The sequence below is a fragment of the Bos taurus genome, chromosome X, assembly GCF_002263795.3.
Source record: "Bos taurus isolate L1 Dominette 01449 registration number 42190680 breed Hereford chromosome X, ARS-UCD2.0, whole genome shotgun sequence".
Taxonomy (NCBI): Eukaryota; Metazoa; Chordata; class Mammalia; order Artiodactyla; family Bovidae; genus Bos; species Bos taurus.
In genome coordinates this window covers 123,578,341-123,604,937 of record NC_037357.1, presented here as the reverse complement: position 1 = coordinate 123,604,937, position 26,597 = coordinate 123,578,341, and the positions used below count along the sequence as shown (strand labels likewise).

At 45.8% G+C, this 26,597-nt stretch overlaps 1 protein-coding gene across 11 annotated transcripts in view; it reads right to left on the bottom strand.

The window, feature by feature from the left end:
- Positions 1-3,132: 3,132 nt before the first annotated feature.
- Positions 3,133-26,597, bottom strand: part of SH3KBP1 (SH3 domain containing kinase binding protein 1) — a 331,585-nt gene continuing 308,120 nt past the window's right edge. For 9 of the 11 annotated variants that reach the window (NM_001128500.1, XM_059883336.1, XM_024987858.2 and 6 more), the window contains 5 exon segments: positions 3,133-4,190; positions 5,194-5,257; positions 8,059-8,327; positions 13,030-13,158; positions 16,561-16,670. In NM_001128500.1, the coding sequence (NP_001121972.1) occupies positions 4,149-4,190; positions 5,194-5,257; positions 8,059-8,327; positions 13,030-13,158; positions 16,561-16,670 (614 nt within the window). In that variant the 3' untranslated portion in view covers positions 3,133-4,148. 11 annotated transcript variants of the gene reach the window in all.

Genomic DNA, 26,597 nt, shown 5'->3' with positions numbered 1-26,597 from the left:
CACTAAGAAATACTCATGAACTTTCAAGAGAACCCACTCCATTTCCCCAAAGACATTTCTGTTTTTCTCTTAGGGAATAATCTTGGAAATGCTATTGACTTCTTTGTGGTTCTTCTGTACCTTTGAATCACTTTATTAGCTTGGTTATTTAAAAAATTGGTTTGTAAACCCTTTAAGACTTTAAAAAAAATTAACACAAATTATAATGAAGTTTTGCATTTCCAGGGCACTTTCCCATTAAAGCGCTCAAAGTTTGCCAACACATCTTAGTTTCTTAGAGAACTAGTCATTCTATAGGGGTGAGAGGGAAGGGAAGCATTCATGATTTAAATGACCCTGTTTGTATAATTTAATTAAATCTGTTGCCATTGAAATAAGACTGTCCCATAAACCTGGTTCTCCAGGAACTCAACTCTTCTTTTTTAGTCAGTTTTTTTCCTCTATTTTTTCCTTAGAAAATTCTAGTTACAACCTACTAGGTTACCTTGTTCTATTGTTTTGTTGAAACATCTTATCACCTATTACTCCAACAAGAAAAAAAGGAATAACAGCCCATTTTAATGGGGCTTCTGAATTCACAAATACGGTTTGCACACACTTTTTCATTTATGTGGAGAGGCTGCTCCACGGCCACTCCAATTTGGGGTCGCTTAAAAAGGCATGAAATAAAACCACCTCAGGAATCTGCAGCTGCTCCATGGATTCTCCCTGGCTTCAGACGCTGCCTTCTGTTCCACATGTTGGGAAAGCCTAGGGACAGAACTAAGAATGACAGCAAAGGTTCAAACCCTTAAGAGACATGCCCCCTCTCTGTTCATACCACACTGACAACCATTTACTTCTGGCCAGGAAAGAGTTTTCTCTGCCCTGGTCATTGTGTTTCCTCATTAGAGCCAGTCTGGGGAATGGCATCTTCCTCCTCTGGCTTGGGTCGAAGCAGCCAAGCCTTCGCTCTGTTGGAAACTGTAACTAGCCACACTGGACACCTATCACCCACACGAGCATTGCTTTGTTAGGCTTTTCATTTGTGCAAAACCAAAGAGAAAAGCTTTTTTTTCTTTTTTTACCAAATCCCTTTGGTGCTAAAACATCTTGACATTAATTTGGGATAAAATAACTAACTTGTGATAAAATAACTAGAGGATTAAAACATAATATTACACACAAAAAAGGAGACCATGATGACCTCAGGTTACAAAATAAAGGCCTTTGTAGGACCTGGGGCTTATTTTTATACAGATCATGGCAACTGTAAGCAATACATTATATGCCCTGTGGTTTTCCCATCCAGGAGATGGTTATGTAAGGAAATAAAAAGCCTGTGATTAGTAAGCAAAGACACACACGTGATCATAGGTACAGGCTGTCTTTATGGGAGAAACAAGTGTGCTTGAGAATGATGTCTAGAGGGCTGTGTACAAATAAAAATGGCTTTACATAATTATTTGAATAATAATTTAATGATTTTTACACTAAAAAGAATTTAGACCTAACTTGAATCTCCCACTTAAATATGAAAGTAAAAGCAAACAACTTGGAAATGGAATTCACAGCCACAGATTTTAATGGATTATTTCTCTTCACTTGGGGAAGATGAGGGAGGAGCATGATATTCCATGTCTTCTGAAGACATTTATCTGAGAGTAATCAAATTGTGTAAAATGGAGAAAAATGACTTGAATTCCAAGATATCATTCCTCTTGGACCATGACAACTTTGAACAAAAATATTTTCACAAAACTTCATTTTAATCATCTTCTTTACAAAGCACAATACTTAAGACTTTTCTAAATACAACTTTAGAAAATGAAGCAAAAAAATAATCTCCATAGATGCTGGTCAAGTCCATGCTGAATGCAAAAGAATTTTTTTCAAAAGTGATACTTCCAAGCTTTTCAATATTCGTGATGGGTCCATTTTGTAAAGATGGCGGCTGTTTGGGCAGTGGCTCATCCAGTTCCATGACTGTAGAATCCTCTTGCTGGCTAGCCCATAGGGCAGGAAGGAAGCTGTATATGCCAACTTCTCCTTCTAGAATTGCTTCTCCTTCTCCTGAAAGCCAGTGACTCTATGAGAAGGTAACATCCCTCTTGTATTCCAGGTCACCAATGCCCCACAAGGGTGCTCCAACCTCTCAATTTAACTATTCACAATCATCTGTATACACATTATATAAAACTATATCATTAGGGATTTTCATAATGAGTGAGATATCCACATGTAAAAGAATCCTATCCTCATTCTTATATTAGGTGGCAGGAATCTCTGAAGGCTTCAAATTTAACATAGAAACTCAGAACAGTTAAGGGGCACAGGGACGTTTTATGTCACTCTCTGAAACATGGTGCTCCTGGCCCCCAGCATACCAAGGGCAAGGTAGCTGGAAAGGCAGTATGTTCAGATGTGAGAGTGAAGGGTGTGAAGCTTCTTTCCTTACACACCCCTTCCCTTAACTACACCCTCACCCTGGAACCCCACCTGGAAGACCAGGGTGTCCAGGGATCTGTGAATACTCTAGAGGAAGTACCTGCCTCTGGGTGAGTATGTAGGTGAGAGGGAGGAGGAAGGAAGGGAGAGAGGAAAAGACATTTATTTGTAATACTTTTGATGATCAACATGTGGTTGGGTTTTTTTTTTTTTTTTTTTTGCATCACTCCTTCATTTTCATCAATTTTCAGTCTTTGTCATTGTGCGAATCTACTGATGTTTAGTAGCTTCACTTTAAAACTCAGGAAATGGACAAAGCAGCTTTTTAGAAACACATAAAACATCTTCAGGGGCCATGAAGGGACCACCCCCCATACCCCAATCCCCAAACAGTCTTGCAATACAGTATGCTTCCCTTATTTTCAGCTAAGGATGAGAAAACAGTTACAGAGTCTAAGGCTGAACTCTTCATTGGCTACAGAGATAAAGCAGACAAGCAAACACCAGTTTCCTTGGGTCAGAAAAAGCAATTCCAGGAATGCAAGAGCGAGCCAACGGCTACACTTCAACAAGCGCCTCCCCCCTTTCTCTTGGACCTGAGGAAAGGGTTACAAGAAAGCAAGGCAAATGACATTATGTGAGTACAGTTTCCACAACAGCACACACGATGACCCAGTGCAGGAAAGAATACAACATTCCCCCCCCTTGGTTTTCATTTTTACTTTTATTTATTTTTGCTTTAATAATGCATATTCTGTTCACTCAAAAGGTGCAAAGGACAGGAAGCAGGGGTTTAACTTGGCTGATGAAAAATCAAGCAGGGGTGACATTTCTAGTTCATGAACAACCTAAAACTAGAACTTAAAAGTCACAGCTGGTACCAAAGAGCGCGCCCAACTTCACAGCTGTCTCCTCTTAGGACCTTTGGTTAGGCGAGAGAAGCTTTGAAGACATGGCCTCTAGTGGACTTTGATAAGTGGCTAGAAAAAAACATGTGTGTGTGTGTGTGTGTGTGTGTCTTTTAAATCATGGTAGCTGCATCACAAAAGCTCCAATCAAGAGGGTGGTAAAAAGAAGGCACAGATCATTGCAAATACCAGATTTTCTCTTTCTCTTTTTGTAAATATACCATCATATATAAGCTAAAATTTATCTTAGGGTGGTGGGGTTTGCTGGCAGGAGAAGGGACAGGTTGGACCTAAAATTGCATATGTAATAGAATCCTTGAGGGGGACACAGAGCAAGGCAGCTTTTCACATAAAGCGAAAAGAATGGGATGCTCACTCCGGACTGCGTGTAGTACAAACACTGGGGAAATCTGTGGCAAAACACGATTTTAAAAAAAATCATAAAATTATAAAGCTTGTAAACGAAGAATCTAAAATTACATTTTATTAATGGAAAATATCATCAAAATAGTACCACTATGGACTAAACTGCCTGAGTTTTCGTTTCGCGTGAGATCTCATAGTAAAAAAGCCTTTAGCACAATTTGCTCTGTTTAAGTCACAACCAGTGCCAGACCCAGGACTATACCATGGGGAAGAATCTCCTCTTGGATGGAATTTGTGTTGTGCTATCAAGACTTTTGTGCTAATCTTTCAAACAGGGACGTGTTGAGGCAAACCTTTAATCTTTTGGCACAAGGTTATTTTGGCTGGGGCAGAAAATTTGAGTCTTGAACTCGGGATGAATAATGCGACATTTCATTTATCAAGTATTCATTTTGATTGAAGAGCTTTCTTTATGTCATTAACTTCCATCTACAAAGGAAAAACAAGAGCCGAACAAAATCACAATCAATTGGCTGGCTAGATAAAAGCTGGAAAGATAAGCAGCCTGGTTGATTGAAAGAAAAGAATCAACCTGACAGTTTGAAAGGTGAAATGAGTGAAATGGTATCTGAATGAAGAGTTGATCACAATCCCAGAAATGACATAAACCAAAAGAATAGGCATATCGATGTGAAGCTCGAGGAGAGGGTAGATGTTTGAATTCTCCAGCTACAAGTGTCCAAAATTTGTCAAAAGCAACAATACAACAATAATTCCAGTTTCTTGGTCAGAGGGTGGATAAAGTTGTCCTGACACACTGGACCACTTGGCAGGGCTGGAAGGCCACTGTGCTTGGGCCCAAGGGGATGTCTATGAGCACCCCCAAAGTGATGGCATGCAGTTACCGATCCTTTAAACACCATGGATCCCAGTCACCCCCAAAGGAACTGACTGCGTGAGAGCAGAAAGCCCACCATTTCCAACTCCTACACGATTTGGCCTTCAGTCATGGCTGAGTTAGGCCAGAGAGAGGCCAGAGGGGGACAGAGCTCTGATACCCTTCAGGACAGACACAGCTGTCAGGCAGAAGTAGAGAAATAAAGAGCAGGCACCAAGTGTGGACGGCTGTGGTCCTTTGAGCTTCAATGGCCGCATGACAGAAATACCAATGGGTCTCCCTAGCCCCACACTCTCTGGTAGTTATGACAATGAGGCCTCTGGAAACGGCGGGGTTGGGGGTAGTTTTCATAGAGATGGATTCCAAATGAGAAACCCAACTGGGGGCACATTTGCTAATGCCTCCCTTCTCCAAGACTTCCCGGGTCCCAGGAGGGGATGTGAGTAAGGCTGTGTCATTCTAAGACAATTGTCACAGGAAGCCCATCTAAATCGGTAGAAAAATAACTCTCATCTATTTTCAAAATAAAGCCCGGACTTTGCTCCCACCCTCAACTGAGCCTCTCATGGGGCAACAGGATCCCAAGGGACCCACCTGCAACCGAAGCCGGATTTTCTTCTCTTCATCCAACTCTGACAGTAACTGCTTAATCTCTCGTCTGGAAAGCAAATGGCAGTAACGTTAAACAAAGCCCAGACTTCTATAACAGGAGATAAGAAATCTCTTATCACTACAAAATCCATCTATTCCTTTTACAAAGAAGATGTGGACAGAACATTACACTATTTTCTTTGTACAGCTAAGGCTTAGAGCCTGGTGTAGAAAGGCCATTATTTCTGGGCTCCCCAAATATGCAGCCATTAAATAATAGGTCTGATGTGACCTTGGAAATCCCTTAATGTAAGCTTCTTCTAGAAGAAGAAGGGGAAACTGAGACTCAGGGGGGTGGCCTGATTTGCCCAGGGTCTAGTCTCTAGGTATCCAGGCTTGTATTTGGTCGTCTTCCCTCTAATTAGTCCTTTCTTCCAGAATTGCTGGTCCTTACATGTACTTACATTAACAATATTCATTGCAGACATTTTACCGCTCCCCATATACACACACATCTATATGCATATATATATATATATGTATTTCCTGTATTTTCACAGAATCTTAAATTACTAAAAGGTTAGCAATATGTTTTCAGATATTCTCACAGAATCCTACAAATAGGAACACCTAAAAACTGGCAGGTCAAAGAACTGAACTAAGGATACGGTAATTATGTCACAGACGAAGTAGACACAAGTTAGAACACAAAGCCCAGTGCCCTTTCTAACGTTAAATAATGAAGTAGAACAAAACGAATCATCTCACAAACCCAGGCTCTAGACTGAGGTCACTCCAACCATGCTAACTGGTCAGAGAGCTGTGCGCCATTTAAGGTACTAGACACTCCAGTTTACACGTGCACGTGTGCAAACTAGACTGGGAAATTAGAAAGCAAAGACCGCAGAGGCCTTATACGGCATCCGCTCGCTGCAGACGTGCGCCATGTGGTCCTTGTAGTTGGACCAGTGTCCCAGTACTGTGGTCGACGCACTGGCTTCTCTGACATGCACTGGTCACGCTCTGTCCATGTATTTATTCATGCACACGCTGTGTACCACGACCTCAGTGGGCCCAACTTAGGGTTTAGGAGAGAAGTATAAGATGGGGTCTGAAACACACGGCACAACTCCAGGAGGGAGTCGAGTCCAGGTGGAGGAGTTCATTGGGGAAGGAGGTGTGAAGGAAGTTGCTACGTCTTGAACTAGTGAAAAAGGGTACGTGTCTATGAGGAGGGGAGACAATGGGGGAGTTGATGGAGAAGAGCCAGGACAGAACAGGGAGGCGAGAACTTCAGGTTTGGGAATGAGGAGAGTCAGCACAGACTTGAGCTGAACGCTGCTCGGAAAGTGACACACAGAGCTAAGCTGGGAGACTGGTGGGGACCCAGCACCCCGGGGCAGGGAGGCCAGGCCCTGGAGAGGAGCCACTGTGATGACTGATTTGAGAAGTTGGCTGGGAAGCACAATTCCAGCCGACCACGCCCAGGCTTCAGAGTGGAGAGAGCAACATGGGGTGGAGCAGCCCCCGGGCACTGGTGACTCTGCACTCAGGACTCAGGCACAGGGCATTTCAGACATGCAGGAAAGTTCTAGGCACTTCCCAGAAGGAGGGCCCCAAGGCAGGAAGCCCTGGATCCAGGAGTGGCTGATTCATCTTGGTCAGAAGGCTGAGAACCAGTGCTCTGGGACAAACTGGGGTTGTGGGGTCACTGTCTAGGCAGGGGACACCTGTTGCCTGGACATGGATGGGGCCTGTGGGTACCCATAGCTCTCCTGTGCAGGGACAGCTAGGAGCTGGGGACTTGGAGGAAATAGGGGCAGCCTGGCCGGCCCTTCAAGACCCGCTCTAGTCCCATCCTGCAGTTCTGCATATTTGTCTGATGAGTCCTTGCCAGGCAGGGGACATGGGACACCTCCAGTCTGAGCGGAACAGAAGCAGGATACAGCCGCAGGGCTCAGAGTTCCACAGGAGCCTTATCTTAGAATGCTCCGGGGAAAAGACAATGATGTACATTTGGGGAAAAGACGGTGCTGTACATTTGGGAAACACCACATACACTAGCCTCTGTCTTCCCAGGCACAGTGAAGGCTCTGAGCAGTGCTCTAGAGAAGAAACTAACTTGGTTTAACCCAATTATTCCCCGAAGAACATGAACATTCAGTGGTAGGCAGGTGCTCAGCCTCAGGTGTCCTCCCCAGGGCGTGGCTGCGGGTGCCTGTGAAGCCGCCATGCTGCTCCCCAGCTGGGGTGCTAGGTCGCCTTTGGAGACCCTTTCAGGAAACACCTCCTTCAGGTGCTTCACCTGTTCCCTCCAGAAAGAGCGAACGGGCCCCTAAACTCTCTGTGCCTCAGTTTATTCAGGTAAGTGCCTCCCGACTCCCAGCCCTTTTTACCATTTTTGTCACTGCACGCAGTGTCCTGGGTGGGGTGTGTGTGCCGAGTGTCGAGCCTCAGGTTGAAAGAGTCCCTGCATCTTTTTCCCACTCTGTGTCCCTAAATGCAAGCCAGTTCCTACACAGGGCAGCTAACTGAAGAAATGGCAATTTCACTGATGCCAGAAGGCCGCTGGGCTGATTAAGCAGTGGTGCATGTACATACCACGTGTTCTGGGGATGTGAAGATCTTTTTCACAGCCTGCTCAGCACATTGGTCCTCGTGGCTGACTCCTCCTCGTCCACCCTGAGGCCAGCCTGGGCCCTTCCCAGGTGCGACTGAGCTACCTGAAGCCTCTGGGGTTCACCCGCCCACTCCCGCCCCTGCTGCCATCATCCCCAGGGAGGCTGGGACCCAGGCTGGCAGAACTCATCCCTGACCTGCGGAAAGCACCCCCAGGAGGTGGTTTGAGAAGGGGCTGCAGACACTCACTTCTGCTGGTCCTTCATGGTCTCGATGATGCTCCTCAGCTCCCGGACCTGCGTCCTCAGCTCCTCCATGGCTGCCTGGCTGCTGGCCACAGGCTCCATCTTTGGTTTGCCCTCCATGCCGAACAGAGACGGGGAGTTGGCTCTGTGTCCAACTGTTCCCAAAGAGGATGACAGAGGGGAGGATGCTGCCGAGGACAGAGGAGCCGGCCCGCCGCCGCCCGCAGCCATGGTCCCCGGCTTCGGTGGCAGGGACGCTTTGTTGTCGGAGACCTGCAATGAGGCAGGACAGACAGGGTTCAGGCCAGGGAGGCATGTGGGGCACTGCCCTGCCCTGTTTACTACGATGCTCCGTCTACATCACCTGCCCTGAAGCCCTCCACATGGTCCACACATTCATTCCTTCCTCCGCGTGCCCTCAAGGGCCTGCTTGCTGCAGGCAACCCCTTGTTGTTGTTCAGTTGCTCTGACTCTTTGCGACTCCATGGACTGCAGCATGCCAGGCCCCTCTGTCTTCCACTGTCACCTGGGGTTTGCTCAGATTCATGTTCACTGAGTCAGTGATACCATCCGACCATCTCAACCTCTGCTGCCCCCTTCTCCTTTTTCCTTCATCCCTTTATGTATTTTAAATTTAGCCACCTTTCTGAACAGGTAGTTCCTAATTGATTTAATGTACTTGTCCAGAGGCCCATGGACCTGCTAGGCTCTTCAAACTCTGAAGTGAGTAAAACATTTTCCTGACCTTCAAGGGGCTGAGAACCCAGTGAGATGCAGATAGACCAACCAACACACTGCAAATGATGGGGGAGTGCACAGACAGGAAGGGAAGCAACCAGGAAAGACCCAGTTTCCTGGAGGGAGGGTCAGGATGAGGAGGAGGACCAGGAGGTGGTCAGAAGTGGGGTGGTTCTAGAGGGGGCAGTTCAGTTCAGTTGAGTCGCTCAGTTGTGTCCGAATCTTTGTGACCCCATGGACTGCAGCACGCCAGGCCTCCCTGTCCATCACCAAACCCCAGAGCCTACTCAAACTCCTGTCCATCACATCAGTGATGCCATCCAACCACCCCATCCTCTGTCATCCCCTTCTCCTCCCACCTTCAATCTTTCCCAGCATCAGGGTCTTTTCCAATGAGTCGGTTCTTTGCATCAGGTGGCCAAAGTGTTGGAGTTTCAGCTTCATCATCAGTCCTTCCAATGAACACCCAGGACTGATCTCCTTTAGGATGGACTGGTTGATCTCCTTGCAGTCCAAGGGACTCTTAAAGAGTCTTCTCCAACGCCACAGTTCAAAAGCATCAATTCTTCGGCACTCAGCTTTCTTTATAGTCCAACTCTAACAACCATACATGACTACATACATGACCACACACATCATGTATGGACGTGAGAGGGGGCAGTGTGTGAGACAAAGGCCTAGAGACCAAAGAGTGAACTGCAGTCAGGGGAAGCTAGAATGTCAGGGGGCAAGAGAGAGGTGGGGTGTGCCCTCAGGGACAGTTAAGGCTAGGGAGGCACAGGGGGCTTGTGGAAAGGGATAAAAGATCGGCTTCCAAGCAAAGGTCACCATGGCTGCAGAAAGGCCAAAGGGCTGGCGGGTCTGGAGATCTAGACACTTTCTGGGAACTCTCATATAGTGAAAGCCGGACACAGTGAGGGTTTCCCTCAGGCAGTGGCCAGGAGTCTAGAGAGAAGACAGTTTAGAGAGATGTGGCAATGGCAGGTTCATTCAAACAAGAGCTGCAGCCTTGCCCTCCCGGAGCAGACACCCCACAGTCACGAGGATGCGGTCCTAGACAGGCCACAGCAGGTGAGATGAGGTACAGACCGAGGGCCGCGGGTGGGGATGCGGAAGGAGGCACTAAGGCTGACCCGTTCATGAGAGGAAGAACAGGCCGAAGGCCCAAAGAACAATCTCAGTTTCAGACATACTGAATTTTAGGAGCCTGATGGATAGCCAAAGGGGAAGTCCAATGGGCAGAGTCAGTGACTGAAAAAGTGAATTGGGCCAGAGAAATCACCAGATGAAGTGCAAGCCATGGGGGTGGATGACACAGAACAGGAAGAGAAGAGGCCCACTGATGGAACCTACAGGTGCCCAGGATTGAAGAGATAGAGAGAGAGGGGAGGGCTCTTGGGGGCTGAGATGGAGAGGTGAGAGAGGGAATGGAGCCAGACCAGAAGAGGGCCCCCTGGAGGAGCTTCCAGAGGCGCTGAGAGCAAAACTGGGGGGAGCCGATTGGTGGAGCCAAGGGAGAGTGAATTCTGGTCAAGGCAGGTTGGCAGCTGCAGGGGAGGTGAGGGGCATGGCCTGCAGATTTAAAACTCCTTTTCCAAACACTCGGCTGAGAAAGGAAGATAGGAGAAAGAGAGAGTTCTTAGAGAAGCCTCAGGAGGAAACAGGATCAAGAAAGGGTTGGATTTGCTTTCAAAGACAGGGGAGACCCTGAGCTGGAAGATTTCTTGAAGGTAAGAGCCAAGGTGAAGATGGAGGATACAGACAGGGAGGTCTGATGGAGAGGGAGGTCAGAGGCCTGAGGGGGCCAGGAGGGCACAGGGAGCATGAGAAACACGGGTGGGAGGGAAGAGGGGCAGGCCGCAGGCCTATGGAGGTGAGATCATAGGCGGGGGGAGGGGGGAGGGAGTAGACAGGATGGTGGGAGGTGAGGGAGTTGAGGCTGCTGGTGAGGCTGGGCAACACAGCCGGGACTCCCTCCAGCAGCCGGCACCCAGGGCTGGAGCCAAGATGGGGCTGGGCTGGCATGGTGAGGAGGCTGAGCCTGGACTCAGGCTGTGCTGCAGGGAGAAACTGGGCAGAGTCCGCCAGAAGCAGATGGGCCATCGTTCCCAGCCTTTCTGCTCGCCTTTTCTCTGCCAAGTTATCATTGAGAAAATCGCTTTCTGCTGCCAGAGAGAATGTGCCACCATCCTGTGCTGATTGTTAGTAGGAGTTAGAGTAAGAGGGGCGAGGGGCTGACATTTACAGAGCACTGATTATATGCCAGACGTTGGCTGGGCAACTGAAATGAGGGTCAGTTGGCACACAGGCTTTATGGAGCAGGAAACTGAGGCTTAGGGATGTGGTTGAGAAATTCCCCACATCTCAGAGCTCAGGAGTGGCAGAACTGAGCTTCAATCCCCTCCCATGATATCAGCTGGACCCTTAGGCTTGGTAATGTGACCAGGGCTGCCTGTGCCCGAGTCTCAGGGTCCTCTCTCCTGGCCTGATTTTCTTTGCTTCTTTTCTACTCCTAAGTTCATACCCTTCCTCATTTCCCACCCTGTATTCTCACATACGTCCCTCAACCCACCCATGTCCTCACAGTGACTTTCAGACATTTCTTGGATCGATGCTTCTCTTTGCATTGCCTATGTGACTCACCCTCCCAAATCACTTCAGCTAACACGTGTTTGTTACAAGCCCTCACAGAGTACAGGCCACCAAATGTCCTGATCAATTAGTTCAAGAGGAATTTCTAGAAGCAATAAATAAGAATGACAACTCTGGGAAAGAGAAATGGAACAGAACAGTGAAACTCAGAAATGTGAAGAGCCAATGCCCACCAGTAGATGTCGCTACAGAGACACTCTAGAGACGTGGGCGAGAGTGCAACTCTAGGCATTCCTACGGTCACCAGAAAAAACGGATCTAAATCCAATTTCTGCAAATGGAATCCTTTTATAAAGGCAGACTGCTTCAGTTTTGTGAATATTACAATCGATCTGCTTTATAGGATCATATTTTTGCTGACTATATCAGCTTTTTAAGAAAATCTATACATGTAAATCCGTAAATCTATGAGAAGGAAAATTTCACATCACCTTTGATTTCTTTGTGTTAATTCCTGTTATGAGTGCCTTAAAAATGACATCTGCTTTCTGTTTTTAGACAGAAAGCACTTGCTAATGTTTAAAGAAAATAACTTCAATTGTCCAGCTTCTCTCAGCATGAGAATATGGCATTTTAAAATCATACTTCACAATCACAGGATGAACGGAACTTGTTTAGGATAACCTTTAGAAGCCACACACAGTTGCTAAACAATGTGTTCTTTGTTCCTCATAAGCCAATAATAAAAGAGCTATACTATCCCTGGGCATGCAGTGAAATTAAAATGTTTTTAGACTATAAATGTATCCTAATAAATGAATCCAAATAAGCTTTTCTGTTAGAAATCCCATTAGTTATTCAAATTCATGAACTGCCAATTGTAATTTGTGACACCACCAGTTTTGAACATAAAAGTCACAATCTGTAGGCAGAGGGCACAGCATTTAACATATTTCATGCAATCTTTGTAAAACTGTTTTGGTTGTTGTGATGGTGATGATGTGTGAGGAAATATGTGTGTGTGCATGTGTATGTGGTTGCCAGTATGAAAAGGGGATCAAGCCATAAGAGAAAACATGGGATTCTGCTCAGTTTTGGAGACTGTAACATTCCTTAGGGACTTTGATGACCAAAGTCATCACTGTCATCAAAGAATGACAAAAAATTTGTGTTGTGTGTTGTAATGGACTAAATGTGTCTTCCCAAAATTTCCCAAAATGTGAAAACCCTAACTCCCCTTGGGATGGTATTGGGACATGGGATATCTGGAAGGTGATTAGGACATGAGGGTGGAGCTCCCATGAATGGGTTGTTGCCCTTCTAAAAGGGACCCCAAAGAGCTCTCTCACCCTCTTTCTTCCATATGAAGATACAAAGCATAGTCATCAGTCTGCACTTCTGAAGAGATCTCTCAGCAGAAGCTAACCACGCCAGCATCCTGATCTCAGGCAGCCAGCCTCCAGAAATGGCAGAGGCCAATTTCTGTTGTTTCTATGTCACCCAATCTGTGGCACTTTGTTTCAGCAGCTCCACATGACTAAGATATCTGTTTCTCTTGTTTGGTTTATGATGCATCATCAGAGCAGACACGAAAAGGCAGGGGTCCCGTGCTGCCAGGACACCCTCACCACGGCTGGCCACTCACTTGGGATATGGTAACAGTCTTCGACGCTTTCTTGGATGCGTCCACTCCTCTGTGTGCAAGTGAAACGTGTTCTTCTTTATCTTCTTCAGGACTTGGGGAGTCAAAGATGTCAGGGCTTGAAAGGGAAGACTGGATAAAGCCAAAAGAAAATGCTTTTGTCAGAGTTACACCTTAGCTGACATAGCTTTTGTTAACATAATGCAGTATGCTTTTCAAAGCACTCGACAGTTATATTTTGTTTGTCTCTTCATTATAATGCCAGGCAGAAAGTGTGCTATTATCTGTGTGCTAGAGAGAGTGGCAGAACTGGGACTAAGACGATTTCCTTGACCAGGGATCTTTCTTTCTATGGGATCTTTCCACTGATGCCTGTTGGTCATTTCATCTGTGCAAGCATCCACCTATCCATCTATCTTTTCCAGCTCCCTCCATCCCTCAGAGATCCTCTGTTTTTTGTAAACATTTGCTACCATGTGCCAAGCACTCAGCTTGGTACTGAACTTGACAGTGACGTGCCAGACACGGTCCCTGCTCTCACAGGGTGGACAGTCCAATAGGGAAGGACATTCAGGTTGAGAGGAAGCTGCCTCTAACCCGCCTCTCCTCCCTTCCCTCCTGATCCTTTCTCAGAACCACCGAATCTGCTGCATAGTGAAGTGCCTGAAAGGACTTGTCTGAGAGGAAACCATCTCTGGGAGTAAGGGATCAGCAACCCTGCAGTCCAGTGAGCAGTGTTATCTGCAACCCCAGAGAACCGCCCTGCCTGCCAGCACACCATGCTCATGTCTAATCTGCTACCTGCTGCTAAAACGCTGCCCTCGGGGCCATGGACGATCATTATCCATTCTGGATTCCATCTCTGCTAAGGTGTATTTACAGAATGGCAGCATCTCTTGGTGAAATATGGGGAAACACTCCTACCCTTTCTGCCTTGCTGTGAAGATTGAAAAAGCTGGATGAACAAAAACCAATTCACTGGAATCACTTGGTCAAAGAAGATGACTATGTTAGAATTTCCTTATTTTAGGACAAAGCAGAGAAAAAGAAGAGTTCCTGCGGCAAGGAGGAATCTTCCAGACATGTTGCTGGGTGAGCTCCTATTCAGCCTTGCCTCTGCGCCTTCCACCTCTGCAGTGGGAAAAATAGCCGTGTTCAGGGTCACCATGTGGCTCCATTATAGAAAAATCAGACCTACAAATACTATTCATTTTCTTCTGTTTACTCTACTTACTACGCATTACATTGAGGGAATGTTTAAGCAATGTTTTAAAATGAAAAGGTCTTATTTGTTAATCTTCAGTTAATCTGAAAATCCAATTACCTACATCCCCCCAACCAAGCTTTCTTTTACTATAAGCTTAACTACCTTATAATGCCTCTTATTTTCAGATTTTATTCAAAAAGCCAGTTTCCTCCTATAGAACCTATGATTCATGAGCTGTCAATCAATGCTGGCTCTTTGAATTCAATAAAAAGCTCACACTAGGTTGAGAGGCCCCAGGCTACAGAGACATGACTAATGTATTTCCTCCATCATTCCCTCCAATTGCCTTTTAGGAATATGTCCATACACAGTAGTCCCATCTTGCTATGAAAAACCTAATGGGAACGCGCTAATGGAAAGAAGGGTAAACAGGAATGGACAGGAATGAAGGGAAAGAGTACAGTAATTGTACTTCTTTAAAGCACAAATGTATCCTGCTGCTTTAAGTCCACAAATAAAATTGTTTCATATAATATATCAAAGTTCGAGCCACTATTTCATAAGCTTTCTGCAGACAGGGACCATATTTATCTCATTCCCAGTTGCAGCCTTGGTACCTGGCGCAGAGCTGAGCCCACAGCAGATAACCATCAATATGTGTGGAATGAGTGAATGAACAAACATGTTATCTAAAGGCAGGGTGAAGATGACATGCCTTTACCCAGTCTCCCCCAAATGTATCCGAACCCCCAGACACAAGCTGTAGGGACCAAGAGTGTGGTGCGGGGAGGAGGGCGGGTAGAAACTCAAACTTCTCTGTGTTTAATCCTAATACCTCAGGGTCCTCTAGATCTTGAAAAGCTGAGAAGAATTTGGACAGAAAACAAAAATGGTGAAAGATGCATAGAGAATATATCAGAGGTAGAATGAAATATTTAAATACAGAGATACTAAGAAGCAATTAAATAGTCTGTGTGTTGATGAAGTGTTTAAGGAGGGTGTGGAAAGCTGAGAGGGAAGGAAGGTGGTGCTGACACAGTGCTCTCTGTAATAGTAAAAAAGTAAGCCACGTTTTCAAGCCTTTCTTCCCCAAAGATGGCAATACACAGTTAGATATGCTTCCTACAATGAGGAAAAACAGGACCACTCAATCCACACTTCCAGACTCAGTGGATATGAGAGACGAGGTTCAAAGGAAGTGGCATTTGTTTTCTTCTAAATGACCAGTCCTTAGGTGGGATCATTAGAAAGTGTCCTGAGAAACCTGAAAAAGGTTAATTCTTTGGTATCTGGGTGAAGGCTTTAGTCCCACAGTCCCAGCAAGGACAAGGCAACTCAATATATAGAGACAGACAGACCCACACACATACATACGCTGCTTGCAGAAGCATCACGATTTTTCTACAGTGACCTTCACTTCAGTGTTTAGGATGAATGGAAACATACATGTCCAGAGACACTGCATTGGCTAGATAAACGCCCACGTATTCCCAGGCTAGAGTGTGGGGACAGCCACATTCACTGTGGCGTGACGGGAGGGGTGCATGATGGGGAGAAGGTGCACAGTGGAAGGGGAAAGCAACTTCCAAAGCCATGTATTCTGTGTGGGCCTATTTTGAAGAAATGCAAGATACACAACAGGAGGTGAACAGGTCTTAGCTCTTGGGAACAAGACTACAGGGAACTTACTTTTTTCTTCACCCCTTTTGTGCTTCAGATGTGGTACAATAAATGCATTACAAGTTTTGAATAAGAAACAAAGTTATTCAAAATGACCCAAACGAAAACTTCTTTGGGTTATCTGGAGTGTTCTGCCTGTTCTCTCCTGCATGATCAGGTGCCTGGTATGCTTGAAACCCATCTCCTAAAGGTCTACATGGGGTTCTGTGCAGGGGTGCTGAGGACAGGGCTTTGAGAGAAAAATGCTGGGCCGCTGCCAAGCACTGGAGAGCAGCTTACCCTTTCTTCCCCTCAAAAGTTCTCTTTTGTTTATAGACCAACCCAGCCTTACTCTCCTTTCCCATCAGAAAACATGACATTTTTTTCCCCTTACCGATTTCACTTCAGGTTCAAACAAAAATCCATGGAAGAACAGAGGAGGAGAGGGGCACGAGGGAGTCCCCACCTCACTGGCAGATGCACAAAGAACTAAAAGAAGGAAGTACTGCCTGACTCCAGAAGACTCTCCAACTGCTTCCAGCCAACAGTGTAGCTCATAGACCTCCCTCTCCCAGAGGGTCCTCCAGTCAGCCACTCGCAGCACAGCCCTTGGCCAGAGGCCCTAATCTCTCCTGCCTTCCAGCCTTGGGAAGCGAGGAGACACTTACAGACGTCAGAGACTGGGATGGAGGTCGTCTCCCCGTGGCTTTTGGTCTGCTTGTGGTTGGGTGACTGAGTTTCTCAGTAGATGATACCACGGAGTCAAAACCTTCTAGGTCTAAAACAAAAGGACAACAGATTTTTAAAAGTGCATCAGTAGGAGTAAGGGAAGGTTATTTTAACATGCTGCAAGCACGTCTTTTCATTAATAATCATCCTTTATGTCTGGTTTATACTTCATCATTTATTAAGGTTGTTTTACATCCTTTGGTCACCTCATCAGTGTGATTCAAACTGAATGAAAGAATCATTTCCACCTCGGTTTAACAAGCTAACATGGAGGAAAGAGAGCCATGATTTTTCTCCCCTCCTTCAATAGCTATATTCATAAATCTTCAAAAGCTACAGAAAGAGAAATAAAGGAGGATTCCTCTTTCTTCCACAAAGCCAAGTCCATTTTGGTAGATACAACATTCGTGTAGTTACAATACAATAAGAACTTATCACAAGGTACCACATCCCTGGGCAAGTGAACGCTGGTCGTTGATTCCAGAAGACAAGCGAGGGCAACCTTGTCCTCTGGCTGGACCATCACCCTACTGTTAGACTCTTAACTGCCTGGAAACAGACAGCAAGCTTCTGTTCCCTCAGATGACTCACAGAGCCCCATACCAGTCTGTTTCCAGACGCATCGCCCAGCGGAGACAATATCATCTTCAGTCACCAGTCTGCTCACTCGATCTCTCCATGATGACTGAGCAACGACTCTGTGCCCCACACAGAGCTGGACACCAAGGCAAACCCAGTGAGCGTGGGAGAAATGAGCCTGTCCTCAGGGTGCCCCCATCTCGAGGACTGATGTCTCAGATGAACGGCATGTCATTCAGTCAGATCATCACTGCCTTTACTTTGTCACCTCCTTCAACCAGATCAGGCAAAAGGGGTGGCCTGGTTCTACAGAGTTCTGGGAATTTATAAACCAAGTGTAGATATCTGTGTGATGCACAAAGGGATGGCTGGCAGAAAGGGATGGACCTTGAGACTCATTACTGCTGGTGAATGGGACCACACCCCCTCTTCCTGACCGGGAGACCATGCTTTATTGGCCGTGCCTGACACTGCCTTCCCAAACAATCCCCATTCTCCCAACAGAGCCCTAGTTTTGTTTTAGGACAATGTTCCCAGTGGAAGCTTGTTTGGACTAATCTGGTGATGGCGATCCTGCTTCTTGTGGCCTGTGATTGGTTTAGAGGTGGCCGTGGAGCCCAATTTGGGTCGCTGAGAAAGGAAAGGATTTCCTCTCTGCCTCTAAACCTCCTCTTCCTTCCTACTTGGGGAGTTGTTGTGCGAGAATAGGATGCCTGGAGTTGTGGATAGGTTTAATGTCCTTCTAAGAAGAGAAAGACACCAGGACCCACTTATCCCTCTGCTGTTTGAAGACACAGTGAGAAGACAGAGTCCATGAACCGGGAGGAGGGGACTCAACAGACACAGCATCTGCTAGTGCTCTCATCTTGGCCTTCACCGCCTCCAGAACTGTGAGAAATAGATGTCTGTCGCTTAAGTTCTGTCATGGCAGGTCTGGTAGACTAAGACAGGCATGGATTTTGAGCTAAGCTGTTTGGGTTCAAATCCCGGCTCCAACACCAGCCACCAGTGTACCTGGCATGTTTCTACTCTCTTCCCATCACTTCTTTTTTTCTTTTGCCCACACTCCACAACATTTGGGACCTCAGTTCCCTGACCAAGGGTTGAACCCATGCCCCCTGCATTGGAAGCATAAGTCTTAACCACTGGATCACCAGGGAAGTCCTTTCCTGTTCCTTCCTGCAGCAGTAGTCTTCAGTCCTTTACCTGCCATTGCACAAATGACTATACACTCTTTTATGAACCATGAGGGAGATGCTCTTGGAGATCTTCAGGACAGCAAAGCAGAAAAACAGAAAGAGCTTGGGTGACTGATCACCTCAAGGAGCCACTCGGCAACCCTGGAATGACAATGTCCTGACTTCTCACCATGTGAAATAAACTCCCCCTCCCCTTATGTCAGCTAATTTTAGTCAGATATTCTTTCTCTGCAACTGAAAGCATCTTAAACTGCCACAACTGCAAATGTGCTGGCTCGGGACAGAAAAGATAAAAACGATGTGTGTTTTTTTCCCTTCCTTATTGTGGGGAGTGCTCCTTTGTTGAGGGGTACCATAAGCAGTCTGGCCGTGTGACAGCTTTATTCTATTAATGCGCAGGCAGGTGCTGTCTGCAAACTACTTCCTTGAGTGGAATATGCAAAACCAAGCACAACTCACTGGTCAGGACAAACCATTACATTACCCCTGGGATTAGATGACATGACTTTATTCCAGCACCTGGTGAATGAATAATTACTCAACATGAACTCATCTTATCAGGGCAAAGCAACTGTAACCAAAGGCTAACTCTGCAGAGACAGCACCAGAAAAGCATCAGCAGTGCTCTGAGGCCAATGAGGAGCTGATCAGCACCCAGGGCCACAGAGAGGCTTCTGAAAAGGGCCCCCACTCACCAGCCAGCTCTGTGGAGATCGGGGTGGGTCCCTCTAGAACCTGTTCACTGGCCTGACCCTCTCAGGGGCCTTACCTTTAAGAGAATCTTACTTTCCTAAAAGAATCTCCTTCAGTCCCCACCCCAGGACTTGCTTCTACCAGCTCCATGTTGTCTGAAATTGAAATTCCCAATTACACACTTGGATTGGTGCCAAAAGCCATCATCTGACACTAATATCTGAATTTTTAAAAAATTGCTGTTTTCTCCAATTATAAATGGAATATGTGCACAGTGTATAATTTTTCAAAGCCATAAAATGATAACAATAAAACAAAGTCAACTATAACCTTACCGTGCCAAGACAACACTATTAGTATTTTGGTAGCTTTCCCTTCAGGCTTTTTCTATAAATAGACTGCCTAGTTCACATTACATGTAGTAATGCATTCTGCTTATTTCACTAAACATTATATTCCATGTGGCTATTTTGATTGTTGTAGAATCTTCCATTGCACTGCAGTTCATGATTTACTGAATCAATTCCTTAGCAATGGGTAATTAGTTTTCAAATCATTTCCTCTCTCTCTGTTGTTGTTTTATTAAGGAGGAGCGCTGCACAAACATCTTTGCATACGCTCTACATCCAGTGAATTTAGCAGGTTCTCTGGGCAGCTCCTCAACTGGGCCCTAGAGGAAGGGATTAAGGCCCAGGGCAGGGAGGTCTGCTGGCAGAAGGGTGGAGATGAGGGGTGTGGAGGGCACAAGGTACTTGCAGGGCACAGAAAGCCTGGGTGGGGGAAGCAAATGCTGAGCAGCAGCCAGGAGGGAAGGAGGCGAAGGACAGGGTCGTAAAGGTTGCAGTAAACAAGCCAGTGCTGAGGGCCTTGGCCAGGCGCTGCCAGGACCTGAGAGCCACCACCTAGACCATGGCTCCATCCTAGACACTGAAGCCAGCTCAGGAGGCAACACTGGAGCAGGCTGAAGCTGTGAAAGAATAATCAAAGGCTTGCTGACTCTGGTTCTCCACCTTGGCTGTGGAGAAGAGCCACCTGGACAATTAAAAATAAAAAGGCTCCTGCTTGGCTCCCGCCATGGGACTGACTGGGTTAGTCTGGGGTTTCAGTCTAGGCCAGGCAGGCTCCCCGTCTCCCCAGGCTTATTAGGATGTTAGTAGCAGAGGCAGGGGGCAGGGAAGGGGGTGAGTCAGGACTTAAGCAAGTGGAGGAGAGGAGAGGGCACTGGGCCAAGGGCCACCAGGGGGGTGGCAGAGGTTCTAGGGTCCAGTGAGGCATCGGGAGTCAGGCTCCTCACAGGGTGGGTCCCCTGCTGACCTGGTGGGTGGGCAACAGAGGTGATCAGGTGGTAACCACAGTGGTCACAGGGGTGACAAGTCAGAAATGTGGCAGCTGGGGTGAGAGAGAGGCACTCGAGGAGCCCAGCATGCAGAGCGGGGCAGGAGGTGGGACAAGGGGAGTTGGTGGGGTGGCCTCAGGCCCCCCTTACAACAGACCCAGAACATCTTCTGGTGTGCAGACCAGGCAGCACCCGGGAATTTTCTGTTGGACTCCATCTGTGCTCCTGACCCACCCTCCGAAGCCTGCTGAAAGAATGAAGGCCCCAGGGGAGTTGAGAGTTTGACATCGTTTGAGACAGTGGTCTGTCCTAAATCACACTTTCCAAATGACTCAGAGGGCTGGTCTGTGTGTGGCACATGACTGTGAGCCCCAGGAGGGCAGGGACCCGTCTTCGTGCTCTCACACTCAGACAGGCATACTGGCGGTCCGGTGAATGAAGGAACACACGAGCAAGCCCACAGATGAACCAACTCTGAAGAAAGAACTCTGATTACAGGCATGCAGCTTATAGAGTGGGGGCTGCTGGTGGGCTGCGAGGAGCAGCTTGGTTGTGATGGGGAGTGGTGGGCAGCCTTTGGTGCCAGGGCTGCAGAGACAGCCCAGCCGGCCCATCCATGCTGTTTCACTGGCTGAGGTCTGCACTAAAAAAGCCCCACACAAGCTGAAGCCTGGCCACTCAGCAAGCAGCCTCAGTCAGCATCCCCATGACAGATGGCCCTGAAGAGCATCTCGTCTCTGTCACTCCACAATACAAGCAGGGCTGAGGCCTGCAGGGGAGCCGCACTCTTAACCTCCTCACACAGACTCAGCTATGTGGAACTTTCTACAGTTGGAGCTCGTAAAAAGCACTTTGGGGAAATAACAAACAAAACCAAAGTGCCAGAAAGAAGAAGATGCACCAAAGATGAGGTCACTTGTTGAAAAGGGAACCTCAGACCTTGAACTTCAACTCACTTCTGCTTTCGGACAATGGAGGGGGCAGCTCTTCAGCACTGTAACATAAATTTTCAGTGGCACAGAGCATGCTCTCATGACTGTGGCCGGGGGAGCTGAGATTAAGGCAGAATTTCCATGACTAACCCATTGTGGTGTGAAGAAAATGTCCCAATTTTCATGGTGGTTTTGAAATGAATCAGGCTGAAACCTGATATGAGCTTTCTCAGCCTGGCTAGGAATTTTTCCTCTTAATAAAAAATGGTTTTAATGCCCATAAGCCAATCCAAAACTCTGGAACTGGCAAAGGTGGGGTATTTTTTTTAAAGTTAGTTTCATAAGGATGAGAGGTCCTGAGCTTTTCTGATACTTGGAAGACGAACCCTCTGCAGACATACGGGGATAATTCATGCTGGACATGGAGTCAGCTTGGAAATGCCTTTGGACTCTTCACGGCACAAGGAGTTGCCCATTTTCCATAAGTTTCAGTCACACCCTATTTAGTTCAATTAGAAAATGTGGGCTCATTTTCCACTGATGGGAGGGATGGTACCAGTGACCACAGGCAACCTGAAACACACCCACTGAAAACATGGAGGAGAGTCAACAGCCTGAGGCGGGCCAGTGGCACCAAAGGAAATGTTTGTGAGCTCCTACGTGGCTCTGCTTACTTACTGTAGTTTGCTGCTCTAGACTCGAGAATGAGTCCTGGAATAGAAGTTTCCTACATCTGAAGCTTGGCAGCATTACTCCCTCCCAGTATCTCTGGAAACCACACCATCCCTGCATGTCCTGTCAAGGACCATTAAAGCTGCAGGAACTTCTTACATGGAACCATGGAAATGAATTTCTCACTCCAAGTCCTGTACCATCCCACAAGCTGCTGCCAGAGAGAGATGTGTAAAGTGAAGATCTGAGTATGCTCCTTTGCTGCTTCAAGTCCTTCCTGAGTGCCAATGAAATCCTGGTGCCTTCATGTGGCCGATGCACCTCTGTCCCTCAGGTGACTTCCTCCTCTCCCCTCCCCTCTCCTCTCCTCCCTTCCCCTGGGGCCATCAAGGCTTGGCTTGGCAACTAAGATCTCTTCCAAGAATCCAGACTGCACTCTAAACTGACCTGAGTGCTCCCTAGAGACTCATCACTCCAATGTCAATGTTCAGCACCCTGAACTAACAGTCTCTGTTGGCCTATCTATCTCCCTCATCAGCCAAGGAAGAAGCCATGGCTTCTACCTCTGTTCTTCCCAGGCCTAGCACCATACCTGGCTTGCAGTGAGTGTTCAATAAATGATTGTTGAATGAATGAACAAACAACCTTTCTGGGCTTTGGTTTTCCCACCAGAGCGGGGGGGGGGGGGGAAGGAGACAGTTATCTGAGCTATCAGCTCTGCACGGTTATTCTTTAATAAATGAGAGATTATGTGAAAACCCTTTCAGATCACGCAGGTAGAATTTTGTTTTCAGATGCCAATGATGGAGCTGTGGGACCTGGGAGCAGAAATTTAAGAGCAAGGCTAAATCTTTTAAAAAAAGAAAACCAAGCCACAAGATTTTTCTTTTTTTAAGATTTAAGATGAGAAAACTCTAAACCCACAGGGCCGCAGGTATATTCTCTACAAAGAAGAAGCATCTCAAGGTAGTCTGGTCAGGAGGAAATCTCACCCTGCGTGGAAATCCTTTGACTCATGTGAAAAATCTGTGCAGACTGCAAAGATAGGCCTGTTATGAGGGGTCAATGAACACCTGCATCAGCTGAGTCACCAACTGAAAAATTCTCATTTAAGCAATGATTAGATTCTGTGGGAAAATAAGCCCTCCAAAATGTGTATGGATATAGCAGATTTGCTGTTTTGTTTTCATTTATCAACTAGGGTGAAGTTTTCAAGATACAGGCGGCGGCTGCTGCTGCTGCTGCTAAGTCGCTTCAGTCGTGTCCGACTCTGTGTGACCCCAGAGACGGCAGCCCACCAGGCTCCCCCGTCCCTGGGATTCTCCAGGCAAAACACTGGAGTGGGTTGCCATTTCCTTCTCCAATGCATGAAAGTGAAAAGTGAAAGTGAAATCGCTCAGTCATGTCCGACTCTTAGTGACCCCATGGACTGCAGTCTACCAAGCTCCTCCATCCATGGGATTTTCCAGGCAAGAGTACTGGAGTGGGGTGCCATTGCCTTCTCCAATACAGGCGGCTAGGAGTAAACAAACGTGAGCTACCGGTCAGCCACCCTACTACTCCACCCTTCATGAGAGTGTGCTCATCCAGCCCTCCCAAAAACCCATGCCAAGCAGGCTACTCTATTCCATAAACGAGACAGGGAGGTCACAGGTTAGACAACATTATCAAGGTCACAGTCAGAAAGTGGCAGGGTGCACTCTTAGATTCACGCTGGTGACATTCTTTCCATTACAGAGCACTGGACAGACAGCAGTGTTCCTACTGGACCTTCCTTCTCATCCAACTGATAGTGAGTTCTGAGAATTGTTCCTCCATCAAGAGCAAGATGCCAGAAAATGTAATTTGTGTGTGTGTAGAAATAACTCTGTGCTCTGAGAAGAAGCTGCCTTTGTTCTATTTTATTTAAATGTGCTCTTAAAAGGACTGAAAAGGGGGCTGGCTTCTTTAAAGAAATCTCTGGCAAGAAATATAAGGTGTGAGGCAAGTTAAGGGGGAATGTTGGTCTATTCAGTGCAGAGTAACTTTTACACGGAAACTTGTAGCTCAAGAATAAAAGAGGGAGATAAAGTTTGTTTACTCATTCACTTAAACATTTGTTAAGTAACTACTGTGTGCCAGACACAGGGAAAGTTCTGAGAATAAAAGGACAATCACTTATAACACTACTATCCATTAAAACTTGCTGGGATGATGGAAACTGGCTATATCTGCACTATCCAATATGGTGCCACCAGCCCTGTGTGGCTAACTGAGCACACAGAACATGGCTAAGTGTGATGATTTAAATTAAATTTAAATAGCTACATGGGGCTAGCAACAATGAAAATCTCTAACGTGATCCTACATCGTGCTATTTCTTCTCGCATGTGCTCAGCTCCTTCATTCAGTACACAGTTCCTAAGTGAGACCTGTGAGCCAGGCTCTGGGTTAGGCATAGGGGTGGGGTGGGGGGCGGTGTGCAGCGATGAACAAAACAGCTGTGGGCCCCACCCTATGGAGCTCAGAGCCTCTGGAGAGAGACAGGATTTTACAGACATAATTACAAATTCTGCTAGCTAATACGAGAGACAGGTATAAGATGAAATTAGCAGTGACAGTCTGGTGACCTAATTGAGATCAGCAGAAGGGATCTGGGAAGGGGGTAGGGTACATCTTCCTGAAGTCTAGCACAGAGAAGTAAAGAGCTTCACGTGCATCCATAGCCAGCAACGTGGGGGGAGGGGGGATGTAACACTTCACTTTTGCATTCTGTTAAAAATTGCTCACTACAGGCCCAAATTTGTCATTGAAAATGATTTAGCAAATAATGTATCTATTAGAAATTGTAGTTATGTTAGTAAATACTAACATATTGTAAACTGGCGCAACCTTTATGTAATGCTGTTTGGCAATATCTGTCACAAAATGTAAATGTGTACACCCTCAGATATTCTGCTTCTAGAAATTAACCCATAGCAATGTTTCTATACATGTAGAATGACATATTCATGAGGCTAGGGGCATTCAGACTGTTTACCAGTGTTCCTCCTAAAATAATTTAAAAAATCTATGTACTCCCTCACACAGGTTAAGTTGACATCTAAATTTTTCACAAATTTTAGTCACACAATTTCTATTATAATATAGAAATTATAATTTACTATATATATTACATAATATAATTTATATATTATAAACATTGATATCTTAAAATATAACTATTGCTGTCTTGAATATATTCAATGTAAATCTGATACCATACCAATTTAACAACCACCATCATCCATTTAAAAAATCATGAATAAGTTCTTCTTTAATGGTTGGAAATTCTGCACCATTCCTTTCCCTTTTTGAATTCATATATCCATCATACTTCCACTGCTGAATTTTATTCTAATGTAGTATGTTTTATGCTTTTGTTAATTTTATCCATTGTTAATTTTTCATCTCTTCCTGCCATATGAACATGTATATAAACTGAAAATAACTTTTTCATTTCCTGAAATCATAAGGCTCTAGGTATAAAAATGACTTTTTTCTGGATTGACCTATCATTATTACTATGAAAATGATCAAAACATATGTATACACATTTTGATAAGGAATTTAATAGCATAACAAGTAGAATTTTATTTGGCATCTCCCTCACTTCATGTGTATTTATATTCAGCTTGATATTGATTCTATTCTTATTTTCCACTTTATAGATATAAGTGCCAAGAAACTCTGTTAACACAAAAATAAGTAGACAGGAATGGAAAGAATTTTGTTATCACAATGTCACTTAATTCTTTGAAGTCCTTCCAAGTTACATACCAAAAATCAGACAGTGGGCTAACATCAAGAACTATTTTTAACTATCTATCAATGAACAACTCAGTGGGTACCTCCTTCAATTTGGATGGAAGCAAGAGGATTAGAAACCAACTGGCTTGTAAATGGATGTGTTTTTTTGGTCCAGTCAATAGAGTCTTTTATTTAATCAAGTCTAACACCAATCTCAGAATTATTTCTGAGTTTCCACCAGAGGTTTTTGTACCCCTGGAGTGGGCAAGAGATTGGCTATACCACATGAGGTGAGAGAGGGCAAATGAGAAAGGGGAGTGAGAAAGGAAAAGCAGCGTGACATCAGGACTCTCAGGAGATGAGTCTGAAGAAGAGTACATAAGAAGACAAGGTGCTATCTGTGGCCTGGGAGATCTCTATGGTCCCCCAAGGTTCATGTTTGCAGATCATTGTCCTAAGGTGATCTTTGCAACATTGCCCAAAATGAACAGGTTACAGTAGAATCACACAATGGAACATCATGCAGCCTTTAAAAATATAAGGTTGATCTATGTGACTTTTGCAGAAAGGTGTCAAACACACATTATTTAGTACAAAAGAACAAGTAAGGACTAGAACTGTATTTCAACATGATAACATTTTAAAAACCTCCATCCAATCACAGAAAGACTTCTAAAAGTGTGTACACCAAGTTAACAGTGATTATCTCAGGAAGAGGCTGAGATTCTAGGGAATTTCCCTAACTTCCTACGTTCTTTCATTTTTTTAAGTGAGCGCCTTTTCCCCTTTGTGGGGTG